The sequence below is a fragment of the Strix uralensis genome, chromosome 2 (assembly GCF_047716275.1).
Source record: "Strix uralensis isolate ZFMK-TIS-50842 chromosome 2, bStrUra1, whole genome shotgun sequence".
In the NCBI taxonomy this organism is placed as follows: domain Eukaryota; kingdom Metazoa; phylum Chordata; class Aves; order Strigiformes; family Strigidae; genus Strix; species Strix uralensis.
Genome location: NC_133973.1, coordinates 58,632,248 through 58,659,556, shown reverse-complemented (window position 1 = coordinate 58,659,556; position 27,309 = coordinate 58,632,248). Strand labels below are relative to the sequence as shown.

Sequence of the window (27,309 nt, the reverse complement as noted above, 5' to 3'; positions counted from 1 at the left end):
TACTACTTCTCTTACACACGCTGGAGCTTTAATTTTTGGTAATGAAATTTTCATTTGATTCATTTTTAATTGCAATTTTACTGATTTTCTGCTCAAATAATGGTGCAGAATCTACAGTCTGGGGAGCAACATAGAAATTTTTTACTAAGCCCATTATAATGGGGGAGAGAGAGGCATTCAGGCCTCACAAATCAGGTCAGCAAGCGACTGTTGTCTCATCTTCAGCAACTCCCTCACTGACCACTGCTTCTTGAGTGCCTCCATTGCCTTTTTTGCAGCTGGCAGCCCTACTGAAAACTGAATGAGGAGCTTGGCTGGCTCTTCCTGAGTACTGGGGAAAGCTGGCAGCACATTGCTCTTCCCTTACTTCTTCTCAATTGTCCTTCACTGAGAAGAGAAAAAAATGCTAATAATAAGCAAACAGTTCCTATTCTTTGTTTCTTGGTCCCAACTCCACCTTAGAGGGACATCTAACATGTAACAATGGTCAGTAATTTTTGAGGGCGCACGGGCCAGTGATGACTGTAACGCAGCATATTCCAGGGGGCTTCCCTCTCCATGCTCCCCTCACCCACCTCCCTCCAGAAAAGTGATGAAAAGTACACTTGGAGCATAATCCCTCTGTTGGCCTCTACATGCAAAATGGTTCTCCCGGCAGGACCTGTGCTTGGCTTGTATTGTCATTATTCCCTATTTATTGAGTCTGGCACTTTGCCTTGGAATAAAATGAGTTGAATGTTTCTTTTGTTGTTGTCTGATACATGTGCACATTTCACTTTACTGTATTATCTAACACAGCAGCACTGTTGTCTGGCTAAACTAGGGCATCTTGGGATCTAATTTCATACTTCTCAATACCCAGATGAGCACTGCAGATTATGTTCGACATATCTAAATCCATATGGTATAGCATTATGACACAACATCTCTGTTCAAAGTCCCATTATAATCTCATTATCTGCAGTGATTTAATTTGACTAGTCCCTGTAAAAATGTATCCTTTGAGATACTTGTCTTTTTTTTTCTGTTGGCCCTTCACACAGAAGAAATCCATCACATTATTTTAAGGTCATATCGTATCACATGGTATCATATTTCTTCCTGTCAAATTCATTTAGAAACAATTTGCATTTGATTCCTATTTATTTTCAACCATTCTTCCTGCAGTTTCTTTGCTGCTGCTTGTAGGCTTTCTCGAAAGCACAAACTCCATTAAAAATACTTTTGCAATATCATCTTCATTTCCTGAAATCCAAATTCCACTCTAGCTTCTCAAGTAAGATATCCAGTGACCGAAGTGTACTAAGCACTCATGCAGCTGCTCTCTATCGACCTGCAAATTGTTGCCTTCACAAAATAACCACCAGTGCACGATACTAGAGTGTGATCCTCTGTATCAGCAGTTCCTATGAATTTTACCTTAAGTCTTGCTTACCTTTGACATGATGTGATGAAATTTTTATGCATGAAAATGGCAATTGTATTTATTTCCCCAGATGTGTGACACAGGTGCCAACCAAGTGGAAGGCAGTATACCATGAATTCTTGTCACACAAGGTTAACGGTGCCAGCCCCCTATTACTTTGCACTGATGGGAAAATCATGAAATATAAATGGCTTAGAAAGGATTTTACATTTTGATGTTACAGTGTAATCAGCTGTATCTAAACAAGAATTAAGAACAATGACCTTTTAGGGTTTGGGAAATCTTGCTGTGGAATAGAATGACAGAGTAATTTAATTTATCCTTGATCAAAGATCAATATAGAAAAGAAACGAATGCCAGCAGTGAATAATAACAATAATATAAACTGCAGAGTAACAAGAGAGCCTGGCTCCAAGCTGACACTTCCCACTAAGACATACACTGTGACAAATCAAAGCTGTTGGGCTGGCACAAAGTGCAGACAGCCATAGAGATTGATGCATTTCAAGGATGATGAATACTGTCATGTAAATATTCCTTCAGTGGAACTTTTTTAACACTAAAAGCAGCAAGGAAAATGTCAGATGAAAAATGTTCTCTCACAGTCATACAGCACAGAATGAAACAAATCTGGGGCCAAACTTAACTGCTGTGATAGAAAAAGCCCCACATGAAAACATATCTGCACCTCTCGAGGAAGTATCTGATGAAATAGTGATAAAAGATATGAGATGACATGAAATGAGTGAGGGCTGTGAGTTAGGTATAGAAAAAAGCAAGACATCAGATGTCAAAAGCTGAAAAAAGAGAAAGTGGTCTCTAGAAATGCAATATTTTCAAAATAAAACATAGATAAAGTTCACTATATTTTTGTGCCATATTTTTGGCTGTTGGAGAGAAACAAAACATCGCTGTCTAGTCTAAGACAAAGTCAATATATACCAGTTCTGTGCCTGGCTTTTGCCTTTTACTTGAACCTGGACTTCTGGGAATGGAACTACTCTGAAGCATCTGGATAACCTATAATCCCTGATAAAAGGCAGTAGAGGAAGAACTTTTTATGCTTTCAGTACTTGAGGGTCTTCATGTAGGATGGAAAACAAAAAGATGTCATCTATTTAATTTCTCACTTACATAAGTGGGTATTCCAGAAATGACTAGAACTGGCTGAAAATGTTTTGCTATTCTTCATGGGGAAGGGGTGGAAAATGAATTTGGGGAAATGTAGGTATTGCAAAAATGTGTCAACTTTCCATTGAAAAAAATGGAATGTACCTGATCTATTACATGCTTATTTTACATTTGAATTGTTGGAATATTTATGCATATTCTCCTTAATTACCACTGTGTCTCAGGAGAGCTGAAGTTCACTTGGTTTATGACAAAATTCTTTTCTGGTCTTGATTTTCTGACTGGACTGTGTCTACGTCATCCCTGAGTGATCTGGGCTTCTTTACCTCAGTAAAATTTGGATAGTCTGGGTGGGCTATGAAAGACTGAGAAAGCATAACTCCCTTAAACGTAACTTTTAGATGACACATTGAGGACCTTGGTGGCCACAGTGGAACATCAAACAAAATGGTTTGAATCAAAACTTCATCCCAAAGTAAAATGTTATTTATTATTCTACAGCTCAAACAAGATGTTTAGACATTTCCAAACCCCTTCCTTATTTTTTATTTGCATTAATAAAAGGATAACATCTTGCTTTTCAGGCTAATTTGAGGTGCTGAGAAGCATCTTAACATATTATGATATTAAATACATAATATCATAATTTCTAATGGGATGAAAATCCCAGTTTTTACCAGCTGTTAATGGCCTCTGGAGATATTCATGCTGATGAGGTTTGTAATGTCAAACAGCTGTAGATGAAAATATGAGAAACAGTTGACAATAATTAAATAATACAAATGTAAAACTACAAATCTGAGACAAGCACATAATTGTCATGGTATTATTTCATATGATTTTTTATGTGATATTAAATACCATTAAATTGTCATATGCTTAGCAAAGTCAAAATAGGAACATACTAATCTGCAGATTTATATTTCAGACAGTAAAGAAATAAAACAACACAATATTTAGTTAACATGAACAAACTTCTGAAGCTTTTCTTTTTTTAAACGTGAAACTGATTAACTGAAAAGAAGGTTATTTATTCAGTTCACCCAGCAATTTAAGGTGAACAGTTCACAGAAATGACGCAGTTGTAACCTCTTCTGTTGTGTATGAATTATCTCAGAGCAAGCCGTGGAATTTTGAAGTGTACCTGTAATTAAACATATTTACTGAACAATTCTAAATCTGCAGTTTATTTGCAAAAGCTTTATATACAAATTCAATATTCAAAATTCAAGCTGCTTGATTAGGTCAGTAGGCACATAATGTTTCTATCTTAGAAGCTTGATTCTTCTTATCAAAAAATCTGATACGAATCATTCAGAATTTGCTTTTTGCAAATACTCTTCAACAATATGCTCAAAATTCATCAAACGTTATTGTTAGTACCTCTATTCAGCAGAATAGTTACAGAAAGCAAACAATACCCAGCTCAAATTACTAAAATGTCTATGTACCTTTCCAGTGAAAGGAAACCTGGCTCGTAAATGGAATTTAACAGCATAAAGGAACAAACTATATTACTTACTCAGCATTTGAAGGAAGAATGATATTAACATACCTGCAATATACGTAAATCCCTTAAATATATATGAGTAACTTATATGGCTACTCCTACATATTTTTTCTAACAAAACTCATTGTTTATTTAAATTTTAAATATAAAATGAAAGTATATTTACTCATGGAGGCTGGATGTATTAGATTTATCTGAATTATTTTGATCCCTAATTTGGAAGATACATTTTTCAGCTGCTAAGCTATACACTAATATGGGAAGCTGCTTACCTAAGCTTTTTTTCAGTGCTACAGAAAATGCTAACAGAACAATTAAACCATTGCTTCAATGGGAGTTGCAGTGCATACAGGTAATAAATATATGGAGCTTATTCTCTTATATCTTCATTGTCTGAGTTTCTCTCCTTTTACTGGCAGGCTTATAGAACTACAAAAGCCATGAAAACTCAATGCTAACTTAAAAGTGCAACCTCTGTTAGTTTAATATTTTTGTACTGTGTATCAAGGCATTGTTTACATTAGATAATGAAATGGAGATGGGGCAGAAAACACACCTCTGAAAGACTTTCTACACAAAAGGATGAACACGTAGTTCTTTGCACAAAGCATTAGAAAATACTGTGATATTTTATTATTAAAAATGCTGCTGAAAAGTTTATACATATGTGTCCAGCCATATATATCTTCTATCATTACTTAAGGCAAAAAACAAAAAATTGCAAAACAATAACAAAAGAAACCATTAAACCCTGTGTGCCTCTTAAGGTCAAGAATATAAGCCTGGGAAAGTACTTTTGTTTTTCTTTTACAGTTTGCAAAGTATATTTTGATATCATTATTATAGAATTCTATGAAGACCCTATAAATCTGTTTCCTCTATAAATCATACATCAGTCCAGATGTATCAAATTATTAAATCAACTTGATTGTAATTACTTTTAAAAGCTAAAATCATTCACTTACAGGAACTTTTTTTTTAACCCAAATGTCACAAGCCTGACACAGTACTGTACATATTGCTAGCAGAAGACAATTGGAAGTACTAAACAAATACTGTAATTCACATTACAAACATACCCAACTGATTATGATGCCAAGCACCATTACCTTTTTTTACTTTTTTCTCTTTTTTTTTTTTTCTTTTTTTTTTCTTTTTTTACCTTTTTTTTTAAGAGTCATGAACTGCTGCATCTCAGCTGAGGCATTACATAGGTGGTGGAAATGGCCTGGTATAGAGTCAGCATTAATCAATATTATGTGATGGATCAGTGAAAAAAACCAGTTTTCTACTTGCTACTAGTTGTAGTTTGGGGTTGTTGCTTCATCACATTCCAACCTGAGCATCCACGTCAGGTTTATAGCACATTTATTACAGATAAAAGATTATGTCAGCCTCATGTTGCATTTTTATCATGTCATTAACTTTCTTTTTATTTCTTTCCTTCAGAATCTGTTTTACTGCTGCTACAACAAGGAGTTGTGCAGATGAATAGACCTCAGTGAATCACTTTGTCTTTGATTTTATTTGTAGGGGTGACTATTCCAAGATGTTTTATTAGAAAACAAAAAGCATAGAAAATAAGAAGAGGTACAAGGCATCTTGTGTTCGATATTTATGGGACATATGATATTGATGCAGTTTAGTTGTGAATTAGTAATAGAAAATACATCTGGGATAATCATGTTCAAGTACAGACCAATTTGTTCAAACATCTTTGGTTACTATCTCTCAATGATGGAGGAACTTTCAAAGACAAAATATAAAGCAATCTTCATCTGCAATAACTTATTTCTAGCTTTTCACATTCAAATCAGTTGTTTGAATCAAACTGCTAAGTTCCTTTGATAGCTTTGCATGGCCCCTGGTTTCCCAGTAAAGGAAGGGCAGAAGGGAATAATCAGTTAAGAATTTTACCCTTCCTGAGAGTGATGCTCTCTGGGATTTTCAGTTTTATTCAGATGCAGAACAGCTGATGACGTCTCTGCTTCTCTCTCCATAATGTTCACTGACTATGGGAGTGCTGTGTAATAAATCAGCAAGTATTTTCTGACAGGTACGCTGTCAAGCACAGAAGAGGGTACTGGGCAGACAAGTTCTTTACACACTGATCATTTCTGAACACTTTAAAAAAACAGCCAGTCAATCAACCCACCATACCCCACTTTCAAATGTGGTTTTATTTCGTGTAGCAAAGCTAAGAAGGTCCTTTCTCAGCTGAGATTCCGCTGCAACTGCTGGTGAATATAGAGCTAGTTTTCCTCAGAAAAGGCTGACCAAAACACAGGCTTTCTTTGCTTTTGTCAGGGCACAAAAGTCTTCCTAATGTATCACAATAACCAAGAACTACAAACTGGACTCTGAACATATACTATTCGATGTTTCTTGGTTCAGTTCAACAAGCTTAAAATAGTAATTATTTCATTTGTGTATTTTTTTTCCATTTTCCAATTCATTGCTGTGTTGCAATTTAACAAAGGCTAACACAAAATTAAATTATAGAAAAAAAAGTTTCAGAAAAGAACAACAATCTCCTATGAATACTTTAACATGCACTAGTGTAACCTGTAAGAGAAAATACACAGGTCACACAGACAACTGTATCCTCTGCATGACACCATGGCCTCATATAAATGAAACATGTTAGAAAAAATTCATGGTTTTTGTTTACCACTAGTAATTAAGAAGAAATTCCTCCCTTGGGCTTGGAGGAAACAGAGGTGATATGACTAATGTATATACACATAGGTCACAACCGAATGCACAATCTTTCTAAAAGCTCTTTTCAAACTGAAAACATCAATAAAAGCTTCTTATTTTTTGTTTGTTTTTAAACTCACAGCTATGTACATTTTTACAAAGTTTCTTTAAATATAGTTCAGGCTGGCAAGTCATCTCTTTGCACAGAACTATACGTATTTTACTGCATAGTCAGTCCTCCTCTTTTTTTTCATTTTTGTTTTTAATAATAAAATTCTACTTCCCCCATCTGGATTACAGCTTCATATGCTGGGTAAAAGCCCCATGATGATGTCTTTGTTTTAACAAGGGCCATTCATGGTATGGCACATAAAGAATTTTTTTATTATTTTATTTATTAAAAAAAAAACCAAACCAAACTAAAACACCTGTACAGTCACTGGCTCTGTGTTCCAGAAGACTGCTTTTCTTGTTACACTCAAAACACCATTTTAAGTGACATCTTCTGGCCTCAACTTTCAATCAAAGTGGCTGAGATCTTAAAGCAGTATCGTAACAGCAATGTACACTTTTCACATTTCACAGGGTTTGTAGCTGATCTTTAACATCAGAGAGTTTTCTGTGGGAAGGATCAGTAAGAAAATAATGACTGTCCTTCTCTTTTATTTGTTTTTACTTCAGATTTTGACAAGGTGTTCAACGGATGGCATTATAACTTTTTCCTCTTCTGTTTTTGTTTTTTGTTTTTTCTTTCTTCCAAGTGGCTTGTGAGGGTAGAGGGGGAACGGCTGAGCTATACCCTAGTGGTCGAATGTCCATGGGGCAAATTTGTACTGTTTTGTCCTCCACTGAAGGTGTTGAAAGTATGCAAAGGCTGCATTCCTGTTAATGTATTTGGAATCATGGTTATGGTGTTGGGTGTCATTAGCGGGATGTCGTCTGGGGACCTTCTCAAAGTAAGCGTGTAGTCAGGTGGACAGGTTAGTCTCAGTGTGTCATGGGCCTGCAGCGATTCACACTCGTGGTCATGTTCTAGCTGTTTCATCTGCAATGACATAATCTCTTCATTTTGTATGTGTGCAATATCATTGGTTGTGTTCCTCTGGGGGCTAGGGCGCCTGTGAGTCTCGTGACGCCGCTTGTCCTTCTTGTAATATAACGCAGCAAAAGCTAAAATATTGAGGAACAGCAAGGATGCCCCCACAGCAATGGTGACGCTCAACTCTGTGGAGTAATCTCGCTTGTTTTCTATCAGAACTGTTGTATCCTCCGGAGCTGTTTTATGGGTGTCTTTTGAATGTTTGGGATTGTTGGCAGGTGTCATTGCTGGGCGTTTGGTGGCTGGCCACAATTTACCGGGAGAACGTCGTGTCACATAAGGAAATGATGTCATGTCAGGAGGGGGGACTTTAGTTGTTGTGGAAACATACTGAAATATTTCATTCAGGTTGTGGAGGTGTGGTACAAGCTCCAACCAGAAAGCAACCTTTGTTGCTCGGTAGTGATCACGAACTCGGGGTTTCAGGCCAATATGCAGATAAAGCTGGTCTTTAGGATTGTATTTGGACCAGGCCACTTCTTCAAAGCGGTTGGGTTTTGTGTGGATGAACTTTGTGTCCTGTGGAACAGGCTGGTTTGGATCTCTACAAAAATAAAAACAGGCAATATATAGTAATTTAAAAAAAGCAAAACCAAAAACAAAAGCAAAAACCAAAAAACCCTCCATCCTTTAGTTAATAGTTTATCTGATAATTAACATAACCTAAAAGCAGAAGCTAAAAAACAACAGATGTTAAACAAAAGAAAAATTACTTACTGTACAGTGCATCTCAGACACTATAATACTTTTTTACATGAAAATGGAGAAAAGGTTGTGTTTCAGCTCCCAGAAGTTCATCTGAAGTTCTCTGATCATCATACTCCAAAGCTGTCTTAGAGAGGTAATACCTTTCTCCATAGTAAAGGTGTAGGTTCAGCTCTTCTCAAGGTTTGACATTAACTTTCTGATTTAAGATACCATTACTTCCATTGCTGTAAGCAGTAAATATGGACATCTAATCCCTATGACAATGTTAGAAGTCCATGTGACCATAAGAATTTATACTGGCTGTGTATATTTCATAAAAAAACCTCAAAACAAGAAACAGCAGGGCTAATACATGTAACTAGGAACCATTTCTCTTTGTGTTCCTTTACTGATCTATTAGTTCCTCTTTGTTCAACTACCTACTTTAGGGAAAAGCCTTTGAAGTATTTGTGTGTCGCAAATCTTTCCATCCTTTGCATTAACAGATTACTATTTGAAAGTTCTGTGTTCTCATTGCTACTAAATAACTATGTTTAATGGCCATAGGACAGTGAGCCTTAATCCTGTCCCAGTTTGTGGGGATGAGAAATATATTAGCTGAGATGAACAAGTTTTATAGTAGCTAAGTAGTAGTAGAGATAAGAGTAGTACACTATTCAGAGATAATTTCAAAATGGGTAAGGCAAATATTTAGTTGAAATCATGTTTTTCTCATCTTTTTTTTCTTTTCTTCTCACAGGTTCAGAATAAAGACAAACCAATGTCACAAAAAACATTTAAATGTGGTTAATGTCTATGTATTCTTATAATTTTAGTAAACTTTATGTAAACGTGACTTCCTCTTAGCATGAAAAAATACAGAAATTTAAAATTACTAATACCAAGTTTAATATTCTGTTGTGCATGAGTTTGAATTGCTTTTGCAACAAAAAATATTTTCTGGGACTTTTTGATATATTATACTGAAAATACATGATTCGTTTTCTGTGCATTACTCTGAGAACTTCCCATTCTCCTTTCCATTCTCATATGCATTAGTTTATTTCCTGCAAAAATGATTCTAATATTTTCTTTTTCTTCCAATATACTGTTATGTATGTTATGGGAATACCAGGATCCACTGCTACAGATTTTAAAGCGCCTTAGTTTTATTCTTTTTCAATTTTCAAAAGCTCATGAACATGATTTCCTAGTTCAGCATTCCTTTGCTGCTCATAAAGAGCTATTCCTTAGTTCTTAAATCAGACTGGTAATTTGATTTTAATAATATTATGATACCTGTATTCATCTGTTTCCCTGAAAGAATTTATCTTACTTTTTTTGAGTGAAAGGGAGAATTCTTTTTCTATATACTTCTCATGCTTTGGTTTACTTATGCTTGTGGTTTTAGGTGTTTGGTATTTTTGGGCATGGTTCGGTTGGGTTTTTTTTAAATATTGTATTGTATCAAATCTTTCCCATCTCAGTAAGATATAAAGTAGTGGTTCCAGAACTGTGGCTATTTCATTTATCTATCTATTTATTTATTTTTCATTTTATGTAGCACTAGTTAGCAAATTCTGTTAATTCTGAACAAGAAGACAATTGCTTAGTAATTGTTCATCCTAGTTGAAGATAAAGGAATAATATTCACTTCCAAGCGGCACAGCACCAGATGTATGCTGCTACTTTGAGGGATTCTAACATGCATTCAAGAAGGAAATAAAAGTATTATTTATTTTGTGCTTAAAGAACAGACTGAAAGATGTGGCAAATCCAGAGGAGAAGATATTGGCCCAATTCAGTATATCTGCTACTACAGTACTTTGGGGTTCAACACATAAATTCTAAAGCAAATTAAAAATCAGCAAGATGATTATCAAAATGCAAGGCATTCTTCTTGTCAGAAACTCAAAATCCTGCAAGAGTTACAGAACAAAATTCATCTTGTGTTCTTCCCACTTGCTGTTTCACAGTACAAAAGACTCTGGGAAGGGTCCTACAGAAAACGTATAAATTAAGCTAGCTCATGTAAATGAGTTGCACTTGATACACAGTACAAGAGATGAAGAAGCTGAACACTCATTTCAATGAGACAAGCTTGACATGCACTTTTTTTTTTTTTTAAATGGCCCTATAAAAATTACAGCAGGTAATTTTAGCAAGTAAATATTTTTAAAATTAGTATTCCCTTCCCCTTCAAACAGCCTGCAAAACAAATAAATATCAACCTCCGTTTCCATTCCCTCTCTTCCATTCTCTACCTCCATCTCTCCTTTTTAACTATTAGAAATAGCCGATTATGCTGCCACCTCCTCCAAACAGAAGAGAGAAAATTACATTACACGGGGCTAGTCTTGTATTTTAGGATTTGTTTACATGGCTGTGTGTGGGCATGAATCTGTCCATTGAACCAAGGAACAGAAAAAAAGTCAGCCAGACCTACAGACAAGTCATTTTTTTTGCTGAGGGTATCATAACTCTACCATTGGCATCAACTCTAGGGTTGACCACTTAATAACTGAATAGATGGCCTGAATATTCTCTCTGAATTTGGATGATGGGTATCTATTTTTTTTTTTCACAAGAAAATGGAATAACTAAGTCACGTCCTAAATAGAGGATCCAATAATGCATGGATCTTGGTTTTACAGATTAATGAAAATTTACCAAAAATATTCACTGGCTATAAATAACAGGAGTTTTACTTTCCTTGGCCCTCCTCCTACATACGCTGGAGACAATTCATGAAATAAGGTTACAATTTATGACATATTAAGTCTTCTTCTTGGGTAGTTGGGCAGTTTATCCTATTATGAATATTTTTTCCAGTATTAGGAATAAAATAATTTCTCCTATTGAATCATCTGTTTGACAGAACTTTTGATCTGTTCAACTTCAAATTTTCTTTTGATTTTTTAGCCTCTCACATCACCTTTGTGTTTCTGGACGTTCTTGAGGGTCAAGTGTGTAATTACAGAACAAAAGGCTGCTAGGAAACCTTCCTTTTAAAACCCGCTGCAATCATGGTGATAAAAATATAATCTGAGTAATTTTTTTCAGTTCTGTACTTCTTCCAGTAATGGCTCTCATAGGGACTAGATAACTTGTTTCCAATCCTACTAGTTGTTTTTTTTTTTCCTACATCCTATTGCTAGAACAAAACTGATATTTATTGTTATTCATTTTTCTCTCTATTTTCATCACCTTTAGAATTCAATTTAAACAGCTTCTCCATCAAAAAATGAAACGCCTGAACTTGTCTTCCATATGATAGAAGACCATATGATGGCCTTTCTCTTTTTACTGAAGGTATTTTTTTATTAATGTGCAGAATCATCTGATTTCACCTACCACTTTTTTCCCCATTTTCAGTCTGCACTGATTTTGCTCAATTTAACAGGTTGCCATTTATTGCCATTTAATTCACACCTCATGGGCTACAAATATACATTCAAAGCGTTGATTTTTTTCTCAGGTGATATAAAGTAAACGTGTCTGCAATGGGTGCTGACTGAAGAGCAACACACATTCCTGTCCACAAGGTGAATTAGTAGCTGATGTGGAGGGCAAATGACGGAACTGAGTATTTAATATTTGGTGATATTGGCACAGGAAGAATGAAGGGGAATCTTAAGAAGTTTTCTCTTATCCTGAATTCCATATAACATGTTGAAATACCACTCATCTTTTAACTGCTTTGGTAACCACATTAACTATCAGTCAGGACAATGGAACTGTTGCATTAATGCACTTGAAGTGTTTTATTCTTTTGTGTCATTCTCTAACTTAATTGGAGAGCAAAATGTCTTAACGGTTACATACTGATTCTGTCACCAAGACACTGAAAGGCCCCTTGATCATTTATTTTCTTTCAACAGTCCTCCTTTCTCCATACGGGGAAAAAGAAAAGAAAAAGCTGTGGCATTTCTTCATGCTTCCACTGATTTTTCATGTTGTCACAATATTAATAACGGTACAGCCATTCCTGCCTCAAGCACTGGTACACAAGCATAGTTTCCTTTACCTCCTTTCCTCACTTATCATCAGGTCCCACTGTTGCCATGCTCCCAGTCAGGTATTATAACTACTAAGGAAAGCAAACTGTAAGTACGTTGTTTTGTTTGACTAACACAGATTGACCATTGGAGACAGTTATTTCTTCAGACACAAACATCAAAAAGAAATGCAACAGCCTCATAAAGGAGTTCACAGAGAATTGATTTGAAAATACACTTTAGTCATTGTAAGTTTAATTGTCTCTTTCATTAGAAAGCCAAACTGAATATAAAACATAGACATCCTTAATAACTCAGGTTTTTGCTTCAGAATCAATGTTAGTAAAATAATTCAGGAGTATTTATCTGAATTACAAAGAAAAGAAGGATACGTCCTCTAGGCCTTTATCTTTCCCATTACCAGCCTAGGTTGAGCTGGATGAATGGGAGCAAAAATAGAGTATTGTAACTCCTCAAAAGAGGTTAATTTTTAGAAACCTGATAGATGCCTCTAATGAGAGCATGGCTTCATATCTGCTCTATAAAACTTCAAATCCTTCTTCCTAAGAGTGTAGCTGGCAGGGTATCTGTGAAGGACTGGCACACATCCTCTCATGTCATTCACTATCCCCCTGCTGATGCATCTGCAAAGGATGTAACATGGCCCTAACAGAACATTTGAGCATATAAAATTACCATTACAGTTAGGATAGTACTACTGGCAGCAGACTGAAGCTTTAAGTGCACTTCTTAATGAAGCTTTCACATGTGATTTTGCGCATAGTGGAATAAAAAGCTGTATTTCCATGTCATTTTTGTATTCCGAATGTAGTTTCTCACACCTACTCTGTAATAAATTGCTTTACTATTTCTAAGGTATGTTAGAAACATAGTTTTGAAAAGGCCAAACCCACTGGTTAGGAAAAAAAAAAAAAAAAAAAGTCATAGCAAGGTAGAAGATAGATTAGCAAAAATGCAGCTTCCAGGTATTCATTTCAAGCACGATCTATTTGCTATTAAATACTTTAATTGTCACCTCGTGTTTGCTAGCTTCAGTAACTGACTTCCAAGTAAAACACAATAAAAGCTCTGTGCCTTGTGCTGTGTCTTTGACACTTAGTGATTTTACAAGATTGACCTGCCTTCCAAACGAAGCCTTGGCAGTAGGCCCATTAAACAATGTGTGTTTTTCAGCAGCGGGTGGCATGTCAGCTAAAAGCCCAGCACGGTCCATCAGAACGATGCACCACCTGAGCTGTAATTATACAATAAGTACCTGGATGCAGTCTCTGTGGAAAAGACATCAAGACTGAAAAGTCTCAGAGACATTAAAATTAAATAAATAAATCTGCAGTTTTAATGTTCAAGGCTTACCTACCGGGAAACGTGGAATAATAAAATCTTTTGGTTAACAGATTTTTCATATGTGTTGCCATGGGTACAAACACAAAGCAAGCCAAGTTCTATCAGAATAAGGATGCGAAACAATCAATTAAAAGAAAGTGGAAAAGAAACCAAAATAAAGTCCCTAGCAATGTAGTCTCAGACCATATAAACCTTTCTGAGAGCTGGAGGACCTGAGTAGGCACATGGATTCCAAATTGCATGTGGGAGAGTAAAGGCAAGAAAGGTTACCCCAGGTATGTCCCCTGTTGCTCTAGGCTGCAACCTTTCATTTTCCATTGGAGGCATCAGAGGTGCAGAGCAAATGTAATCTTAAAATATTATTTTCCTCCAAGTATTCTCTTGTACTATCCAGAACAATTAATCATTGTTCATATAAACAAATAAAAAAGCCAGCAAGGTAATGTGTCTTGTGTTGCTCTTTTCCTTTCCTTGTGAAAACTGAAATTTTCCAGCTAGAGGTCATTTTTAATGACACATCTTTCAGATTGTCTATAAAGGGACAAGTTTGTAATAGAAGATATACTCCATTCCTGTCTCATCAGCAATGGTGAAGTTTCAGAAACGACGGCTCTCCCAAAGCACCTGTTGTGCCTTTAGGCGTAGTATGACAATGGGTTCATAACCAGAGAACTGGGTGATGGCATGTATAGCCTGCTGAAATTAGCTTTCAAGTAGCAACAGCTGGAAAGTGCTTGCAATTACAAGTAATGGTGGCAGCTGGGACAGTGAGATGCTCCTGTCAGCCTTAAAAAAATTGCTTAAGTATGACTTCTTATTCTTCAGGGAATAGTCATAAAGTAATCGTAAATAAGAGTGAGACTGTGGAGATCTTGGATCTCCATAATAATTCCAATGATGTATCTTTGTGAGAATCTGATGTTCCCTATGTAGAGGTGACAGTACATCTATAAAAAGAAAGACAGACTGATGGTATAATCATCTTTCTGAGTGTGCAGTGCAGCCAGCATGTGGCATTCTCTGTCCATAAACCAAGCTTTCATCCTGAAGTTTGCCCATCCCAATACTGATGACTTCTTGTTGCCAAATACATCTAAATATTCCACAGTTTGTTCACTATTGTTGCAGTACTGTGGGAGTTCTGCATGCAAAAGTACCTGTCTGTCTAAAAGGCAGTGCAATGAAAGCTTTCTTTTTGCCTTGTAAATTGACCAGAGCATTTGATTGTTTTTTACTTAATTCATGCTTGAGGTTTTTGTTAAGACTGCAAAATCTCTCTCTTCCTTGAACATCATTTGGATTCATTAAAGGCTGCAAGAGCTGCTGAAGCCTCTGAGTGTTTCACAGTAGGCATCTCTGAATTTTTCTTACATAGCTGCATAACATTCACTGCAGTGCAGTAAAGCTGCAGCTTCCAGAGCCCAATCCTGCCATTAAACATTCATTGGAAAGATTTACAGCCCCTTTGTGCCACAAGTATCTTTGTTTTAATTCAGTACCGAAGACTCAAGGTTAACAAAAAAGCCCTTGCCGCTCAAGTAAAACACTACAATACTCTTTAAAGGAAAGCTTATAGGAACAGGACAGAAATTATTAATAGTACTCGCAGATTAAGCTGCTTTGAGGATTCTTTCCTTGATGCTTACAACTCTATTTCAGCAAAACATTGATGTCTTTGTTTCGTAAGCAGAATTCATTTGTTAACCTTCTCAAAGAAAAATTTATATCTGAGTCTCTTCTTCATTCCAGTCAAGTACTTATTTTTGCCATTATAGCCCTCAGAGGGAAAAATCTTTCCAGTGTCTGCCTTTCTGTTCCAATTCCTCCCTGAGTCCTCATCCCTGTGAAGGTCACTAAAAACAAGAACTTCCTTTCTTTTGTAGCAGATAAGTGCTATCTGCCTGACAGTTCCTTCTTCAAGTAGCAGACATTTTGCCTCTGATTTTTCAGTATCTTAGTGAGCTGCCTTTTCTCTGAGACATGCTTTGTCTTAATAATTGCCCTATTTTTTGAATCAAAAATACAGTGCACTATTATTCTCAGTGAGCTACTGAAAGAAAATAGTTTGAGGGAACACGCTAATTAAAAATCTATTAAATATGAATAAGCCCCAGTTACCTTCTGTCTTACTCAAATAGTTCTATAATGACACTGCAAGATCAAGGTCTGAAGCCACTGCACTAGGATGCTGAATACTTTAGAAGTATGCTATCAACAAAAAGGAATGCTGGGGGTCAAACTTACCCAGTTTTGGCGAAGTTAGTCCAGTATGTCATAACTACTGCACTGAGCATGACATCATTCTTGGAAAAGTTGCAGTTGAACAGTTCTGTGGGGCCAATCATAGGAATCCCAAACACATAAGGGACTTCATCACCATGAGCTGAATCAGCCCAGCTGGGTTTCATTTCACTTTGGCAATGGTGATAAAATGCATAGAAATATGTTGGAGATCCGTACTGGGCATGCAGGTCAGCAGTAGCAACAGCCGGAGCAACCCACTGGTGGTCTGTAAAAAGAGCAACCAGGGTCTTCCGTCTTGTTTCAGGGTTTTCTTTGTCTGCCCAGTCAGTGTACATGAATTTAATGGTCTCTCGCAGTGTATCTTTTCCTTCTGGATAACCATATAGATTGTCCACAAAATTGGAGACGGAAAAGTCAAAATCATTGGGGGAAACACCATCTTCATTGTCTACAATGCCATCCACAAATTTTAAACCTTCCCCTTGATTCACGCCCAGCATTATATCATAGTTAAGGAATTCCCCTTGTTCCATGAGAATCTGAGGGTCATCTGGAATCACATCTCCATCTATCACAGGCCCAAAGGCAATGTGGTACGTGGCTGGAGTGATGGTCTGTTGAATGAGTTCTTTGTAATTCTTATTTCGAAGACATTCAACCAAATCAGTGGTATCCAGCATGTCGCAGCCCACTTTATCTGCCAATATCCGAGTGTACTTGGCAGGCTGATAGTTCACTGCCCAGCTGGACAGGGCTGTTCCACTCTGTATGATTGCCTTTTGGAACAAACCTGCAGGTGCAAATTGTTTAAATGCAAATCCAATTATATATTAAAAAAATAAATAAAAATAAAAGGAGCTTTCACTAAGCAAAGAAAGCTTCAATTATCCAATAACTAAAGGATGCATATACCTAAATTTCAAGTCAATTTCCATATATTCTACTCACTGCTTTCTTTGTATAGTATCTCTAATAGGCTACTAATTAAAATCTCTTGTTCTTGATGCTCACACACATAAAGCATGAAGGTTTCAGGTTACTGTTCCAAGAACAAAACTCATGATTGTACTGTAGTTTTCTTGCATCTTTAATGGAAGTCCCTGGCTTTAGCACAGTGGTAGTTCTGTAAAAATTTCTTTAAAGGAGTGGCAGCTACAAGCAATAGTATCCTCTTCACCATGTAAATGACTCTCATAAATTCGCTCTTCAGTAGTTTAAAGGTCAAATGAAAATTACACACTCTAATTTCCTTCACAGAAGCCATGCATCATATAATTTGAAAAAATCTGCTCTGTTAGAATCAAATTAATAGGCTTGAGTCTTCTACTCTGACATAATTTTTTCTTTAGCAACTTAAATTTTTTTACTTATTATTTTTGTGTGTTTGTGTGTTAGCATTGCTTATACGTTGAATTAAACTATATTTACATTTTTCAGAAGAGAATTAGATGAGATTCAATAGTTCAATGGTACATAGTATATATGTACCAATATAAAGAGAGATGAAAGATCCAGTCTGAAGAAATCTTTTGTGTCAAAGCTCTGAAAAGCAACTGGAGCTTCCTGGTGAATCTACCCCATCTATTTTTTCATGGTATGATCAATAAAATGGCCTATTTTATACTTAAACTAAAATGCCTGGGCCTCTTCTGCACATGGTTTCTACTGTCAAACCCTTGAAATGTCAAAGACAGCAACAGCTACAAAAACGTTTTAAAGACCTTAAAACTTTTATGGGAAACACTGGCTGTGGCCGGTATACCTTTGTGATGATTACCTACTGCACACAGTACAGAATTTAGATGATGTGATTAGTTAAGTTTTTCATGGTTCCATCTGCTTCATTTTGGCATGGCTTACTCAACAGCTATTCACTGCACCATATTTGTATCAACAGACTGAATTATCAGGCATAATTCTATATATTTCCAAATAGGATGTGTTTACCAGTCACCCTGCTACAACTTCTTGCTAGGATTTAGCCTTCTGTCTTAGACTTCTGTCTGTTTTAATGTGATAGAAGTAGCATGGACTTATAAATACATAGATATTTTGGTCTTATCTTCTTTTATAAATTCTTTGTAGATTTGGTCTTATCAGCAGGATTATTTATGGTTCAGTACTGGTGCTGTACATTCTTGGGGTTGGTTTATTTCTTGGGGCATGAGGTGTTAAGGGTAGAAATCCCCCAGATCAAACACTTACCAAAATCTTAAGAACTCTGTGCAGGATCACACAGTACTTGTGTGGAGTTAAATACATTTTTTAATAAGGTTAACTTATGTTATTATTAAGTTAAGGAAAGTATCTAAATACACATTGGTAAGTACAGACAAGAGTGTGCAAAAAATGAAAAAGGTCACTACCTTTTTACATTTTAATTAGGGCAAATTCTTTGACAGAAGAGCCGGTGAAGACTGTTGATAAAGCTAGAAAAAGTATATTGCTCATGGCATTTGTCACATGAAATTTCTGCTATAATAGCATATATTCTCATATAAAAATATTTATGTTGACTAATACAAATCCAGAATACTAGCTAGTAGGTAGTTCACAAAAATTACAGACCTCATGTAATTCTAATTCAGCCTACCTGATACGGCCATTTTTGTTACACTATAATGTTTAAAAAAAGAAGAGCTATGCTCAGAAGACTGTTACCTTCTGAATAGTGAGAGAGTGTCAGGAGGCTGACACAGGAAGCTCCTGCCCCAGATCCAAAAATAGTAACTCTTTTTGGGTCTCCTCCAAAAGATCCAATATTTTCTTCAATCCAACGTAAAGCTTGGATTTGGTCAAGCAATCCATAATTGCCTTTTGCAGCCTGGTCCCCGGTACTTAAAAAACCTATAAGGCAAAAAAAGATAATTTTAGTTCATGAGATACAAAGTTAGCTACAGGGTATTCGCATATTCACAACACATCTTCCCATCATTTCATCTTCTGGGTTGGTTTTTTTTCTTCTTTTTTTTTTTTTAAAGGTCACAGCTGTAGTTAAATGTCTCCAGTGCAGGCAGTGGAACTCATTCTGTATGCTTTTTGGCTTTTGTTTGTTTTTCCATCGTGCAGAGGTCACATTTGTGAGAAATCATTATTTCCTTTTTTGAAATAATTCTGTATCAATGCAATGATACCGACTGAAGATTTTAAAAATTTGATAACTGTATCTGAGTAAGGTACAAAAACTTAGGAAATCATTTTTGTGCAAAGAAGTAGTGAGATACCCAGGCTTCCACTGAGAACAAGGCTCCCTAACACATTAGTTTACATGCTTCTTACCATGGACCAGAATTTTCCTGAACTAGATAGCTCTTTAAATTATTGGACTTGTGATATGGATAGACATACTCAGAAACAGAAGAAGAGGGATGAAGAAAATAGTAAAAGGAACAGGAAAAAGCCTAGGAAAAAGTTACACTCCAATTTCACAGAGGATATTTATTAGGAAGATAGCAGGTAAATCCTCGGCAATTCAGCCTTTGGTAGGGAGATTTTATGTGAACAAATCAGGTTTTGTTCTTTCCTTGGAAACTGCAGGAAAAGCTGCACTGATATTTTTTGTTCCTGTACTGTGGTTATCAGATTTTAAAAACAAAGCATGACACATTTGCTTCTTGTCTTGCAACTGAGAACAAAATGACTGAAAGACTAGGAGTGAGATTAATTTTGTTTTTCTGAAGCCAGCTAAGGTGAAACATTGCAGTTATCTGTGCTGCCTATCATTCACAGTTAAGACCTTGTGCTATGTCCAAATTACCACATCGAGCCATGTATTCACACTCCTCTTTTTAACTCCCACAGACCTGTTCCTGTCAGACAACTGGAAGTCAGAAGTCTATTAGAAATACCTTCAGCATTACGGAAGTTTTCAGATGGACATTACTGATATAGGCACTGCTGACAGCTACCTATCAAGACAAAATAAGAAAATCACTTGGCTGGTGTTTCCAAGCTAATTATCAGTTCAGACAAATTTGCCAGGAGAGGGCCCGAGGACTCAGGAGAGCTGCAGTCTTGGAGCAGTTTGAGATGAGAGAGCCCATCATCTTGAGCCACCTTAGCCTACTGTGACAAGACCTTCATGTTCCTAGGAAGGGCCGCAGGGGAAGCCTGAGGTCCCTAGGGAAAAAAAAGGCCTTGCAGTACATTTTACCTGCTTCAGCAAAGGGGAACAGATCTCTGCGCTGACTGTAGTTATTTTTTCAGTGACAGGAAGAATGAAAATTCACAAGGTGGAAGAGATTCACAGTATGGAGTAAGTGGAAGAGAAGGAAAGGGAAAGGAAAAGAAGAAATTACATTGTCAGACATTCACACCTGCCAGACTTTCACCATAAAGTCTTCTATGGTAAAATTCCTACAATGAGATGCAAAATCCAGCCTCAAGGTTTAAAAGCAAGATCACATAAGGACTAAGCTCTCAGTATGGAATGCTATATGGCTTATGTTATGGTGGCATAAATTTCTTCATGCAAGGTTAAGCATGACTGAATGCAATGTATTACCTTGCACCCAAAAGAATCTTTTTCATATTTAATTAGTAATTATGAATAAGTATTTAATGTCAGCAAGTGTCTGATGAGTCCTTGTATTTTTCACAGAAGAGTTGCTTCAGTTGCAGTAATACGAATCATATCCTCACTGCTAAATAACATTTGATACGACTTTCTCATTAAAAAGTCTCTAATAACGGTAAGCACAGTAGCTAGAACAGCAGTAACATACTCTTTTTTCTCTTCTCTACCAATGGGGAAAAACCAAACAACTATTAATCCATAATTGCCTCAATTTTTTTTAACAGATGTGTTCTTCTCTTTTTCACATGCCTTTATTATCTTTTTAGGACTGTCAAAGAAAGAATAACCCACTTGCTGGCTTTGTTGCTGCAGCTCACTGCAATATTCTATAATATTCTACAATTAAGCCTTTATTCAATCAGAACTATGACCTCCCTGGGAGAAAGTGACTGTTGTAACCTTTAAAGCAGCATGGTAATTAATATTCAGAACCTAAACATGTTTTAGCTTTTCTAGCAGCATCAAGCTAAAGCTGGTTGATCTTTCTGATTTTGAATTCTTTCCAAATGTATTAAAAGGTGACTGAGTAAAACTGCAGTCAATGAATATCTGATGTTAGACAAATGAAGATTTTTTGCTTCCACAGTTCTCTGCTGATTCTCATTAATTGCAAGAACAAATATTCTTAATTTAAAAACTAATCATCATGGCAAAGTGTCAGCCCCACATGACACAAACTGAATTCATAAATCTGTCTCTTCTTGATGAGGATATATTCTCTTTCATGCTCTGAATACCAGATTAAAATATTTGTTCAAAGCCATTTCAAGAAATTCAGGCTAGGAGTAACTATTTGTCCAGAAATGCACAAGACTAAGAGATTTTTATAATTTTTTCCATGACCACTGTGAAGATTTCAGAACAGTATTGTCATGTGTCACTCTAAAATCCTAAAAAAAACAGGAATACGGCTTTTTTTCTAAGATGGGGATTTATACATTTTATGTATATGCTTTTAAGTGCAGTTAAGAATATTTCCCATTTTACAGGTTGGTGTGATTTGAATGGCACTCTGTGACCTGAAAATCCTTAGGTTGGTGTTTTGATAGAACCTGGAAGTTTTTCTCACTAGCCTAATGCAATAGAGGAAGGAATGGCTATAGTTGAATATGGAAAACAAAGAGGGTTTTTTTTTTTTTCCACATAATGATACAGAAAGGCATTAACAGTAATCAGTTCTTGACTTCACAAACCTGTCTTCCCTTAAATAATGATTTGGAAAGTTGGCCACTTGGCTCTCCCACTGCAAAATGACATGGACAACAAAAGCTGAAGAAGGGGAATGTGAGTACATCCCAGGTGTGACCAGGACATGACCACCAGCTGGACTGAGTAGTAATCAGGGAATTAGAGTCTTCTGAATCAAAGGTCAGCTTGAAAAGAAGGGCAAAAGCAGCATGAAAATTTGTAAAAGAAGAGAGAGGGAGGTGGGAAGAGGGCAGTAGCTGGACATGGTTTGACATTGCGAGAAGTAGCCACAGACATCACAAACTCCTTCCAGCCTGGACAGAGCACCCTCCTGTGGGGTGCCTTCACACAGCTAGGGGCTCTCCATGTAGTAGACTACCATGTAGTCAGTGTGTGGTCAGGAGTGGCAGGAGCTCACCCGATGCTGGAGCAGCCATATGTCCCACATGGAGAATGGGGGAACTTCCACTCCCACCTTGATGGGGCTGCTGGTGACCCATGCAGCCTCGGAATGGCAGCTCGGTGCACACCTAGCTCTGTGCATTTGTGTGTGATTAGAACTCTTTGGGATTAGTTACAGAAGGGTGTTTAGAAATTTGCAACTGTTTACTAACCTTTCTTAAGTGTCTAGTATTGTAGTTTATCTTTTGTACTGCTGATCCTGATCCTGAAAGTATAGCTGACTGACTGCTTCTTAGTTATATGTCATTAGTAAATTAATAAACTGCTTTGATACTGATTTGATTTAAACCACATGAATTTGGTAGCTTTTTCCTATGACAGTTTATTCTTTAAAAATAAATAAAACCTCATAATTTTATAAGAGGAAACATAAAGTATTCTTAATTTGTTTTGTGGTATTACTTGTAATTAATCTTGTATCTCATTTTTCTACATTCTTTCATGTAGAGAAAAGTAATGCCTCTTTAAATTGAGGTTTCTAAAGTAACAGTTTTATTTTTCTCGGATTCTATTAAGGGAAGCACTCTAGATTAATGCTTTTGTTTTAGCCTACAAGATTAGCTACAGTCAAGGAGGAAGAAGACTACAAATGGTAATTACTGGGAATTTTCCTTTTCCACAGCCTTTAAAAATGAATGGACTCATAAGCTACATACTGTCACTTGCACTGTTTTGATAAAGCACTGAAGACACAAAGCTATACACAGAGCTCCTTTAGATCCCACTTACACAAGAGGAAATCCCTAGGTCTATCTTTATAGTTGTTTTTCCCACTCTGCCACAGAAATTTTCCTGAGAGACTAAGCCCCAACAAACCAGTGGTGATATTTCCCCTCTGCTACTAAAAAGTTATGTGGGGACCCACAGTGACAAATAGCAAGGGCCAATATCTATAAAATCTACCCAGACAGTTTACTTCTGCCCAGCTCCAGCCTTCTTGTGGCTGGAGGCCACCCCTACATTACCATGCCATGCAGACCTGCAAGAGTGTGTCTAGAACGTAACAGTTGGACCTCACATCCACACTATACACATTTCACACTCTGTTTTTTATTATAGCCTAACTCTTGTCAGGTCCCATGGGCCAACTGCATAACCACTAGTGGACGTTGTGCATAAGGGGGAGCACATCTTTCAGCTGCTGTTCACCTGGAATGGTCCAGGCTGTACTTTATAGAACCTCCTGCAATGTGAAACAATGTGCAAGGAGATGGTGATAATACTGAGGTTTTCTGTGGAAATGCACTCTTGATCTGAATTAAAATGCTATTGTGTACACACTCAGGATCAAAATTATATTCTTCCAGCCACAGAAGTTCAATTTGCAAGGAGCAGGCTCAGGTGCCGCTGCATTTCAGCTGTGGACCTTGTCCAGATATGCGAATAACTCAGTAGGCTGCTTAACAACTATAAATCATTTCATTTATACTATATATGATATTGGAATATAATCTATCCTAATACTTAGACAAAAGTATTTCTGACTGAAAGTTTTGCGGTGATTTATGGGCACTGAACAGATAGTTTGAGGAGTATGTAACATCAATCCTAACTGACATCTTTGTGTCATATAGAGCTCCTGATCAGAGGAGATATGGAAGGATGTATGGATCACTGTTAACTTTAGCCACCTAAAAACTTTGTGTCTAATCTAGTATTTTTTTGTACTAACCTGACAACTACTGTGGACAGATAAAAAAACCCTCCAAAAGTAGCTTCAGCTTTTTAGACATCTAACTTTGGATTGGCTGAATTCCAATCAAAGTAACTTTCTTTCTCTATTGAAATTAGACAAATGTAGATGACCAGCTTAGACCTGACACCTACCTTTTAGGCAAGTTTAGGTGAAATCAGTCCCTACCTAGAGGTTAAAGTCATCTCTAGCCTCATGGCTCCTGTTGCTCAGGACAGATAGACTGGCAAAAGGGCAGACTGTGCTTTATCTGCTATTGTGAGATGAAAATACGAATGACTCCCCTAACTTAACTCCAGTTTTCCTGGATTTAACCTGTAGAAAGTGAAGAGGAATTTGTTTCCATTTGAGGACATGTTTCATTGCTTTTCTTAGCTCTGAAGTAGCTGTGCAGAAAAAGGGAGGCTTTGTCTTTCAGGAATTACTAACCTAGCCATTGGCACGAATACTAAATTCACTTTAAAAACAACAGAAAAATAATTAAAATACACTTAGGAAAAAATAAAACTAAAGAAAAAAAACCCACAACACCATTATATTAAATACAGTAAAGTATGACCTGAGAACTATGGCTTCAGCCTTGGAGATAAATACACCAAGATAACTGCAATCTTGTAGCAATTTGCATTTATTTTATTCCTATGTACTGATTTCTCAGTCTTTTTAAATTATTCAAAAAATAAAATACTGTGACAACTTTTTCTTGCCATTTCACACACAATAATACCCAGCATTACATCACTGCAGGAAAAGTCCATTCTTTATCTTCAAATTTTGGCCCCTAGATCTAATCCATATCAAATCAATTTGATCACTGGCTTAAAGCCTAAATTTCAACTGTGAGTGTTCCTCCATTGCTTTGTGCCTTTTCTTTCTTTCTTTTCCTTCCTTCCTTTCTTTCTCTTTCTTCCTTCCTTCCTTTTTTTCACAGTGGAAGCAGGAGATGAGACACTGAGCTATGCTTCTGCCTTCAGATATTTTTCCACTGCTTGCTTTCTTATCCCTTCCACATTGATTAGCAATGACATCTGAATTCCTATATCAACACCAGGTGTAAAGGAAAGCTTGTATAACAGAGGCCTGTGTGAAGGAAGGAAGTTTCCTGCTCTACATGAAGAGTGGAACAGTTCTAACAGCAATCAAAACCACTTGTACTACATTATATTTTAAAAAAATATTTACTTTATTTCTTTTACTTTCTCAGTTTAAATATTAGCTGCTGTATGCTCATTTAATTATAATCTTAAAATTCGCCATTTGATATGCATAGTCACATGGGTGCAAACATTGTTCTCTGTAGTCCACACCAGGCTGTAATAGATTACAATTCATTAGAAACTTAAAGGGAAGCTAGGAAAAGTGCAAATGCAAAAGATTCCCCTGTTGTGATTTTTTGCATGTGGGGTACTTCAGTAACTTTTTTTAATAGTAACAAACAAACAATTTTCCTTTTCTCAAGGAAGAATATTTTGTATTACTCTAGTAACTCTAGTTTGGTTTTTTTCCCCTAAATTTATACTGCAGGAGATAGTATAAAATCTCCCAGTGGAAACAGACAAGGTTGATTTAGTGTGTGAAAGCCAGTATTTTCTTACTGGTTCAAAATAGTATCAAAAGTTACAAATACAGTTTGATACTGGTAAATTGCAATCACTTTAAGATTTAAATAAAACCACAAAGCAGAAAGTTACCCAGTTATATTTGATTTTTTTTCCATTTAAGTGGGAAAAATATAAATAATGAAAGATTAAACCTCATTCTATCATACATTTTAGTAGCTACTACAATCAATTTTTAAAATGCATCTTGACATGAGGTACACTCTTCATTGCAAATGAAGTACTTTTGCTTCCTCTTCTGCCCTTCACAGGTTTTCTTAAAAACAAAATGTTTAATATTTGAGACATAGCCCTTTTACATAAAAACTAATGCCAAATTTAATAAGACACATTGAATAGCCAAGACATCATAGTGAGAAATTAATCATCAGGAAATCTGTACAAAATCAACAAGCTAGTGATTTATTTATCTCCTCCTTTTTAAGCCTCTGCTGTATTGCCTAGCTTCACATTTCTTTTGTCTTTATGCCTCTTCATGACTGCTTCCCAGACCTGTATAGATGGCTGCAGTTTGTCAGGCAAAATTCTCACAAATAAGATTGATTTATGCATCATCTGATCAGAAATATGACATAAGCAATATAAATGATACATGAGACTATGCTTCGAAGCATAATCATGTCTTTTTTGTTTTCATTTGTGAAATGCCAGAGTAGGGCCTTTTTAAAGCAAAGAGCAAACGGCAAGCATACAGCAGAGTCTTCATATTTTCTAATAGCTTTTGTCTGTACATATCACATTTACCACTGTAAAAGTGTACCCACTGAACTCAAATGTTAAAGTGTTCAAATGTGAAGTGAAATCCATTGGGGATTACTGAGTACATAAAGACCACAGCTGGTTCAGGAAGACCCTGAGATATAAATAGTTGGAGGATAGAGGGGTATTAGAGGGAATTATCATATGTTTGTCCTTCCCTAACCATCCTCAAACATCCCCAACAATGTCTGGAGTTTGGAGATAGGATGCTTGGCTAGATGTTTTGGTTGGAATCAATATATCTATACATTCTTTTTTGTTTTAACTCTGTGCGTATCTTCAACAGTACCATTCAAACTTTACTGCAAAGATGGTGGGATGCAAGATAGAGCAATGGTGTCCTCAGCACATGTTTAGCAGAAAGAAAAACATTGCTGAATTTTTCCTGCAGCATGAATGGCCCATGCAAAGCTGAGTAAGCATCACTGCTGCACAGACAAATATCTACGGACTAGGACAAATGGGAGGACTGTGAAGTGGCCATATATGGCTCTGTGAAGAAATAATTTTACACAGATACTTCTTAAGCCTGAAAACAAAACAACAACGCTTTTCCTTCAGATGCAAAATGGTTTGAAATTTGCAGGTGCTACTGTCAAAGCAAATTTTTTAATATTCAGCAACTCAAGCGGTAGTATGGCCTGCTATTCTAAAGTAGTGGTCACAGAAAGAAATTTCTGCCTGCTATGGCTATTTACCCTATCCAGCTCCAGATATACACTCACTTAAGTTTTAACTCAAGATATGATAAGTGAAGAGAAACATGTAGCGAACACAACTCAGTTTACAGTTTTCATATGAGTTAAGGGACTGTTAAAATGTAAAGGATAGTGATGCCTTTTATCCAGTTTT

General features: G+C 36.4%; 1 protein-coding gene across 4 annotated transcripts in view; it reads right to left on the bottom strand.

The window, feature by feature from the left end:
* Positions 1-3,021: 3,021 nt before the first annotated feature.
* Positions 3,022-27,309, bottom strand: part of NLGN4X (neuroligin 4 X-linked) — a 195,392-nt gene continuing 171,104 nt past the window's right edge. For all 4 annotated transcript variants that reach the window (XM_074858877.1, XM_074858879.1, XM_074858880.1 and 1 more), the window contains 3 exons: positions 18,822-19,007; positions 16,161-16,950; positions 3,022-8,410 (listed from right to left, as the gene is read on the bottom strand). In XM_074858877.1, coding sequence (XP_074714978.1) covers positions 7,561-8,410; positions 16,161-16,950; positions 18,822-19,007 — 1,826 coding nt within the window. In that variant the 3' untranslated portion in view covers positions 3,022-7,560. The remainder of the gene's footprint in view (positions 8,411-16,160; positions 16,951-18,821; positions 19,008-27,309) is intronic.